Source organism: Neolamprologus multifasciatus, chromosome 13 (assembly GCF_963576455.1).
Source record: "Neolamprologus multifasciatus chromosome 13, fNeoMul1.2, whole genome shotgun sequence".
NCBI classification, from domain to species: domain Eukaryota; kingdom Metazoa; phylum Chordata; class Actinopteri; order Cichliformes; family Cichlidae; genus Neolamprologus; species Neolamprologus multifasciatus.
The window spans coordinates 32,084,153-32,093,148 of NC_140451.1; the positions used below are offsets into that span (position 1 = coordinate 32,084,153).

Here is an 8,996-nt window from a genome sequence, read left to right on the forward strand (position 1 = left end):
AGTATCTTCCTGTCCCCAGACCACACCATAAAAGATAGCTGAGGCCATCACAGCGTCATAAAAGGTCTTCAGGAGTGGCCCCTTCACTCCAAAAGACCTGATTCTCTGCAGCAGGTACAGCCTGCTCTGCCCTTTTCTGTAGAGTGCATTTCAATTGTGAGTCCAGTCTAGTTTATTGTTCAGATGAACACCAAGGTACCTTTAGCTGTCTACCGTCTCAATGTCCATGCCTTGGATGTTCAGTAGTTGCAGTGGAGGATGTTTGTGCCTGCCGAAGTCTACCACCAGCTCCTTGGTTTTACTAGTGTTGATCTGGAGGTAGTTCTGCTGGCACCAGTCCACAAAGCCTTGTGTCAGTTCTCTGTACTTCCTGTCATCCCCATCAGTGATGAGGCCGACTATTGCAAAGTCATCAGAGAACTTCTGCAGGAAGTACTGGGTGGAGTTGTGGGAGAAGTCTGCAGTGTAGATGGTGAAGAGGAACGGAGCCAGAACTGTTCCCTGCGGGGCCCCATAATGCAGACGACCCTGTCCGACACACAGCCCTGAGTTCTCACTCTGGGTGATCGGTGAGGTAGTCCAGTATTCATGTAGTGAGGTGATTGTCCACTCCTGAGTTCTCCAGCTTGACCTTCAGGACTGTGGGAGGAATGATGTTAAAGGCACTGGAGAAATCAAAGAACATGATTCTCACAGTGCTCCCAGCGGTCTCCAGGTGAGAGAGGGAACGATGTAGGAGGTGAATGACAGTCAATGCCAGGCTGTTAGGCAAATTGAAGTGGGTCCAGTGATGGGCTTACCAGGGACCGAAGCAGAGCCCCAGGACCAGCCGCTCCAGGGTCTTCATCATATGGGATGTCAGGGCCACCGGCCTGTAGCTGTGGAATTCCTTGAGACATGGAGTCTTTGGCAATGGTATAACGGAAGAGGTTTTCCAGAGCTGTGGGACTCTCCCCAGCCTTAGGCTCAGGTTGAAGATGTGCTCCATAACCCCACACAGTTGGGCCTTACAACGCTTGAGCTGATGCCATCTGGACCCACTAACTTCCTGGCTTTAATCCTCTTCAGTTCCCTCCTAACCTGGATGGCTGAGGCTATGTCCACACTAGCCCGGATAAATTAGAAAACGTCGGTTTCATCTGAAAACACTCCACGTCCACACTATAGTTTTCAGTCGTTTTCACAAAGTTGTGCGTCCACATTGAAACGGCAGAAAATGCTTACGTTCCAGTCCTGCGCATGAGTGAAACAAGACGATTTCTCATTTCTGTCTGACGTTTATTTACTTTCCGGCTCTTTGAAACGTTGCAGCAAAATGTTGAGAAAAAGCACAGAGTTTTTTGTGGAGTCCGCAGACAAGGTAGGAAAATATATCAGGCTAAGTCAATAGTAGTTGGTCTTCAGGGTTTCTACTCCACTGCCGTTATTTCATACGGGTCCACATTTCCAATGCACGCTATTTTTTGCAAGTACCGTCTCTTTGCATCTGGACGCAGCCTTTTTCTTTTGAACTGCTTTTAAGTATGGTTCATAGCAATCTTCCTTCCAACACAGTGTGTTTGTTTTGATTCGTGGCATGCTAAAATGGTGCCGCGCTCCCACAATGCATTGCGGCGTGACGTCAACTCCAAAACCCTATACTGAATACTGTGGTTGGGGGTGGGGAGTAGTGACCAGGGTGTGTAGTGGGTGAGGTGTCAGAGATGAGTTTGTGTTTGACTAGGGACACATCAAAAAGTTGCAGTACACCGACCCTCAAGGAACGGAGCTCAACACAGCTGTTGGAACTTAAGCCGGACATCCACCTAACCACAGCAAATACTAAATTTAGAGCACAGTGACCGCAACATGTTTCCTCAGGTTAGGTGCTGAGTTTTTGTTCGCTGAAATGTCGGTTTGTTTCGGCTCACACAGAAGACACCGCATTATACAGCTGTTCTTTTGTACTGCTTTTAAACTAAACATGCTTTGTGTGAAAGTCAAAGTCAGTTTTATTGTCAAACACCATAAAGCTGCCATATACAGGAATTTGAAATTGCAATGCTCCCGAGGCCCTCAGTGTACACTAAAACAATATAAAAATAAAATAGGAGTCATATGTACAACACAATACAATGCTATACAATCTTATATAAACAGCAGTGTCCAACACAATCATAGTTATTGTGGGAAAGTTCGTGTGCAAGTGGGAGTGGGGCAGTCAGTGAAAAGGCAGTGGTGGCGGTTCAGAGTTTTTTATGTTTGGGGGGTTCAGAGAGAAGAGGTGAGTGCAGGTCTGGAGTTCGTGTGTGAGAGGGACTGAATTCAGCATCCTGATAGCCGAATGGATGAAGCTGTCTCTCTGTCTGTTGGTTCTAGCCAGGAGGCTCTTCAGTCTCCTTCCTGATGGCAGCAAACTGAAGAAGCTGTTGGACGGATGAGTGGGGTCACCTGAACTGCAGCGGGCTTTTAGGGTGAGGCGGGTGCAGTAGATGTCCTGGAGGGAGGGAAGAGAGGTACCCCCAATCCTCCCCTCTGCTCTCACTACCCATTGTAACTTTTTCCAGCAGGACTCAGTGCAGGAGCCACACCACACAGTGACGCAGCTGGTGATGATACTCTCAACGGTGCCTCTGTCGAAGGTGCTCATAGTTTAGGCTCTTGCTCTCCTCAGTTTGCAGAGGAAGCAGAGTTGCTGTTGGGCTTTACTGACTAGGGATGCTGTGTTTTTTATGCTTACCCCTCTTCTGTTTCCTCCCGCCTGAGACATTTCTACTGTGGGCGAGATCTAGTGATGGGGGTCGCTGATGGTAGATGCCTCCGAAGCAGTCTGCAGTTCCTCAGTGTAACTTGTAGCTCTTTCGTGATTGAAAAGTTCATGGATTTTCTTCTCTTGATTTTGGGGAGCTCACGATTGTACGAGCATTGTGAAAAACAAGAAAAAGAGCAAAACAAAGACGGGAACCTTGTTTTGTCGAGACAGAGAGCAGTTAAGGCATCGGAGAAGGGATCTCAATCCCTCTGAGACCCCTTCCCAGACGCCTTAACGCCCACTCACATCCTGGGCCATCTGACCTCAGGAAATCACATGATAGGGTGGGGCCAGGTTTCACAATGAGCTCACCTGAAACTCTGGCTGATTGGGACCCACACCCAGTTTCACACCTTGGCTCAGGCGATTAGAGGATCATCAGGGGGTCCTTTTGTCCCTCTGTGGGGGGAAACTCCCACAGGGTTTAAATCTGGGACTCTCCACCATTTTACCCTTAGAACTGAAGAATTTCTCGGATGAAGGTGAAACATCTTCAAGCAACTTAAAGAAGTCCAGACGCTTTTCTTTCCAAGATCCTAGACTACGATGACCTGGATGACTGAGAACCTTCAACAGACAATGTTAATAGTTGTATATAACTATAAACACGGGAAGGCAGACAAAGAAGGCAAGGAAACTATTTTTTAAAAACCCTTGACCCTAGGGTTAAATAATGATGGGTTAAAGGGGGGTTAAATAACAGTGTCACGGTCTGAGCTAGCAAACCGTGTGGAGAGGAGAAAGAATGCAGACACATGAAGCGGAGGTGAATGTTTAACAAAAGGCGAGCCTTTATTGTTGGCTACACAAACACTACAAAAGGAAAAGCAGGAAGGGAACTAACAATACCTAAACTGGAAACAGCTGAACGTGAAACTGGAAAAGTAGAACTAAAAAACCTGAAACCTGGAAATACAGGGGGAGATACACAAGGGAGGATGAACAGACGATCTGACAGGGAGCAAAGGAGGAAAATGGCCAACAGGAGGGGAACACAGCCGTAATTAATCAGACAAAACGAGACCAAAAGGAGTGAAGCAGAAAACATTAACAAAGGAGACGAGAGTATCAAAGGAAAACAGGAATCACACAAACAGAGAGACAGCGAGAACAGAGCAAATAGTGAGCACAGAGACAAGAGTAACTTAACATGAAACGTGGAACACGGGAAGACTAGATGAACATCACCTTGTTTTTATCATTTTGGCTACATTTGATTTAGCTTATTTCTCACACCATGTGTCTGACTGTGTACTTCAGGTTTCCTGGAAGAAAAGTCACACTGATGATGTAAAAGTCTCAAAATCTCTTTTATCAAAAGTGATAAACTTGGCGTTATGAGGTTAAACACTAACCTCAAAGAAGGCAGTGATAGACAACACAAAGAAACTGCTTCTTCCATCTAGTGGTAAATAGAAAAAATGCAAGAAATAAGAAATAATTCTTCAAAAATATTATCAAATACATGTATTTGAACTTGTGAAACTTTGTTTTTTCTTTATGATGTTATGAACTTTATGGTTTGAATTGCTGTTTGTAATGCTGTTGTGCTTTTTCCAGGAGGACTCATGAATCACATCACCGTGGCTGTATTTCACTAAAGTCCACAATGAAAATAAATATTTAAACATTTTAAAATTCATAATGATAATTGTTTTAATTTTGAGAATACTATTTAAATCTCCAGACTTTTTAAATATACAATTGACCACTAGATGGAGCCATGGTGCTCTCCACCTCGTGTAGATTTGAAGAATCAGAGAAAATAATCCACAGTGTGAGCCTCTTGGCAATAACTCTGTAATAGTTTATGATATGATATTTTTCTGAGGCCAAATTTTTTAATAGTCAAGCTGAGGTCTACACTAGTGATTTTCAGCAGATGTAAGAACCTCAAGCTACTCTTACTTTTCATTTTATGTGTGTGGATTTAATGTGGTGAGAACAGGAAACTTAAATTTATTAGAATTATGTTTCATGAAAGAGTTGCCAACTACTGGTTTCAAAAATTTGGTTACTGGAGTTTAATATAGAAAAAGAAACTGATTGTGTTTATTTTTATACATGTGCCAGTGTTTGCAATGTTATTGTTTGTTCATTTATTTCAATCATGTAAACAATATACAGGTACATTTTGCAAAGAAAAGAAGAGAAAAAAAGCACTATACAACATAAAGCTACATTTCAATGTTGCTTCTGTTGTGTTTCAGTTACATATCGAAAAGGAGTGGGAAGAAATACAGACTTATTTAATCCCACCCCTCTGCCATAAGCGATCAGTCAATATTTAGTCAGTTTCCTTACTGATATTATCTGTAGTAAAGATAGAAAACAGGTTTCTAAAGTAATATATACATGACATCATGAAATGTTCTAAACATTGACTTAATTTCAACATTTTCCCGTTCTTTATAATTAAAGAAGATCATGTCTTTATATTTATGTACAGGGTGTCAGGAGGGTGTTTCAATTATTTTACAGATTTAGTAGCCAGTGAGCAAAGTTAATCGTCATAGTCAAGTCACTGTTTTGTGTTGTGCTGAAAGACAGAGATCTGCTCAGCCTGCTGTACTCGCTCAAACTAAAGTTTAATTTATCAGAGACATGAAGTGGATTTAATACTTAATCCTAAACAAAGCTGAACACGAAAATAAAAATGGTTTGACTATTCTCATCAAAGCGTGTGAATGTGCTGCCACAGGGGCGCTGGGGTGGAGTTTATAACCCACCACAATTTCCTTTTTCTGATTCGCTCTGATAAAAATATCTTAAATGTCAGAATGCTGAATTAACTATTGAGTTGGAAGCTGCGCTGAAGAAAGTAAGGCTGATGTTTACTTGTATATATATTGAAGATACAGGAGGTGGTTACTTTATTCTTTTGTGCTTCCCTGTAAACAGCATGAAAGCTGCTTAAATGAAAACCAAATGAAAACATATTTATTGATTATGCTTTATTTCTGCTTAATTTTGTAACCAGGTTAACAGATCAAACTACAAAGGGCTTCCTTATAGGTAGTCGGGTACCAGTTTATTAAGTACAGCTTGTTAATGAAGTTGATAGTTTAGCTTTTTTTCATCCGTAGAAAACAAAATCAAGGGAAAACTGATTCATTAGTCCAGATGGCTTTGAGTCAATATCGGACACATTTTTAGATGTTTTAATAGCAGATTTTGTTACATTTTGTTTAAATGTTCACTAACAAAACAAAGGGTGTTTTTCTTTCCCACTGTTGCCAAAGCGCTTGCTCGACGAGGGTCAGATGATTGTTGGGGATTCTTTGTTTTCTCTGTGTTATTGTTATTGGAGGATCTTTATGTTACAATATAAAGAGCCTTGAGGCAACTGTTATTGTGATTTGGCATTATGTAAAGAAAACTGAATAGAATTTAAAGAACTTTATTAGATTCAGTTTAATTCAACCAGTATTTTGTTTTTTACCCTTTTGTTTTATTTCAGCACAATTTTCTCTAATATCTTGAGCTATAATTTCATATCAAAATAACAACAATGTTGATCTGCTCACTATTTTAACATCTCCTGTTGCACTCAGGCAGATCCTTTGGCAAAGAGAAGAGAGTGGGTAGAGCTTTAATAGCGGATCCATCATACAGAAAGTTGGCTGGAGACGGAGATCTTCCATATAATGCTCCTGATAATAAGCGTCTGTTTCTGCCTTCCTTTAACTATGGCAGTGAGCTGTTGGGTGTTTTTTGTGGTACGTAAATGAAGACTTTCATTACTTTCTATGTCTCATTCCTGCTGAACTAATTCACTTTTACAAACAGTCTAGTTTTACAAGATTTTTCCACTTTTGTCATTTTAATTGTTCATTTTCTGAGTTAATAGTTCATTAAGTTTAGTTCTGAATTCATCCGTCCATTTTTTTCTGCTTCTGAAGTTGAAGCTTATCCTTGTCACAGGGTGAGAGGTGGAGTGAAACCTGCACTGGTCACCAATCTGTCACTCTTTTTAATTCCATCAGACCATTTTGCAGCTTTTACACATTTTTGAGTTTCTTATTTTTCTAAATCACACTAAAAATACTTTCTGGACACTTAATACAGTTGTTATTAAAAAACTAGCTCTCTACATCATTTTCTGTAAACATTTAAATGTTTAGTTCTGAATGTCATTTGTATTACTGCATTAATGTGTTAATTAATTAATTAATAAATAAATCCGTCAGACCATTTTGCAGCTTTTACATATATTTCAGTTTTTCGTCTAAATCACAGGATAAACCACAGACAGGATAAATAAACTCATTTGCTGTAACAAATCTCTTTAATTCAAAAAGGCATGTTCATTACTGCATCAATGTGACTTGTTGCATTAATATTTTCTGCAGGTACGAAGGGAGCAGGTCTCCATCACCTACTACACAAACCTCCTTATCTCCAATCTGATCCAGTTCAGCATGATGATCATCTTTTTGATTTTCCACTTCAACCCTGAACTAGCTCTCTATGATTATATTTCTGAGGGAATTTTTTCCTGTGCTGTGTTTGCTAATCTTGACTTCAAGATGTGCATTGCTACTGAAAGGTACCTGTCTGTCTTTCTCTGTCTGTATTGCATTAAATCATATTCTCAAGCGTCCCTCTGAAGATAAATGTCCTCCTGTATTGACCCGTATGTCTGTCTTGTGTTGCAGGTGTTTGGTCATCACCCGTCCACAGTGGAACTGCATCAGACAAACTAAAGGTTCTGTGTTGCTCTCTGTTCTGGTCTGGCTCCTGTCTATTATCACTGTACCTCTTGTTGTATTCTTCTATATGATTTTCTCTGTGCTTATTTTTTTTGCCCTCGTCCCTTTTTTCCTGTTCGTCTTCACTTTGGTTTGGACCCTCAAAACTCTGCCTGCTGCCACCTCAGTGCCCACTGAAGAAAAACAGAGAATTGTAGGAACCTTAGTTCTGTTGTTAGTTAATCATTGTCTGATGTTCCTTCCTCCGATCATTTTTTATATTGTACCAATTTCACTTTATTTTTCTGGTTATATTCCTGTCTTTCTAATCCGCATGAATATATTTCTATTCAATCCTTTCATGGATGTGATTTTGGTTTTTCTGATGTGGAAAGACCCCATCGACAATCAGCTGTTGTCTCTGTGCTGCTACACTGGTGGAGAAGTAGCAGCAGATAAAAAGCTACAGCTACAATGCTGCAGTGACTGTAACAGCACAGTGGTGTACAGTGCTCGCCTCAGCGAGTGATAGGGATACGTTGGTGGTGGAAATGAGTATAGATGCTTCACTTATATTTACAGTCATTTTGCTTTGATGCTCAGTCAAATTTAAATGTGTCAGGGAACCTAAAACTGTGACTATGAGCGTGCAGAGGTTCCAGAGAAAGAAGTTTTGTATGTTCACTGCAATCTGAAAAGTAGGGACATTCTTCAATGTGAACAAAATGAAAATCTATGTTTTTGATAAAAGCCTGAAAATGTATGTGTGCATTTTAATCTTACATAGAATATATAAAATATTATATGAAACAGTTGATCTAAAACTCCACTTGTGACTTCTAGTCATGTAATATCATAAAATTAAAATATAAAAATTAAAATATTGTAATATTATTAAAAATATTCTAACACTAAAACAATTCAAGATAGCCTGTTTTGACCTTTGCCACCTGCTAAATCCTGTCATCAGGCCGTGAGCACCACAATTTCCCCTGACTCTCCACAGCATGCAGTGCAGCGCTCACCTCAACAGTCTGGGGGTGAATATGACAGGGAGGTGTCTAAATACTGAGAAGAATTTAATTTGCACTTTTAAAAGTGATGTCTGGATGTTTTGGAGATGGAGCAAATCATTCAGACAGATATGAAGAGAAAATCTCCAAATCTGAACAAGAAGCACTCCCCCAGTATCTCAGCTAATCATGCACGATGTGTTAGTCAGCAGTGTTGAAGCTAGAGGACCAGCAACAATATACCGATATGAAAATGTCTATTTTGTTATAGTTTTGGGGACTTCTGAAGACACACTGTATGTAAATTTTGCAAAACTTCAGGAGATGCTAATCGATTTATTAATTTGCACGGCAGAGAAAAACTTCTCCATGCAGGTGAGGAGAACTATGTGGTGAGGTGAGGGGCAGATGGTTGTTTAACATGTTGAGATTTTCAGCTTGGAAGTATTTTTATGATTACAGCTTATTGCAAAGGACAGCCATCTTCTGCAGCTAGTTTTA

General features: G+C 40.4%; 1 protein-coding gene across 1 annotated transcript; it reads left to right on the forward strand.

Moving 5' to 3' along the window:
* Positions 1-4,234: 4,234 nt before the first annotated feature.
* On the forward strand, positions 4,235-8,259 carry LOC146505832 (uncharacterized). The gene is made up of 3 exons (XM_085182354.1): positions 4,235-6,510; positions 7,144-7,340; positions 7,450-8,259. The coding sequence occupies exons 1-3, from the start codon at positions 6,439-6,441 to the stop codon at positions 8,009-8,011; spliced, it is 831 nt and encodes a 276-aa protein (XP_085038480.1). The 5' UTR covers positions 4,235-6,438; the 3' UTR covers positions 8,012-8,259.
* The last annotated feature ends 737 nt before the right edge of the window (positions 8,260-8,996 follow it).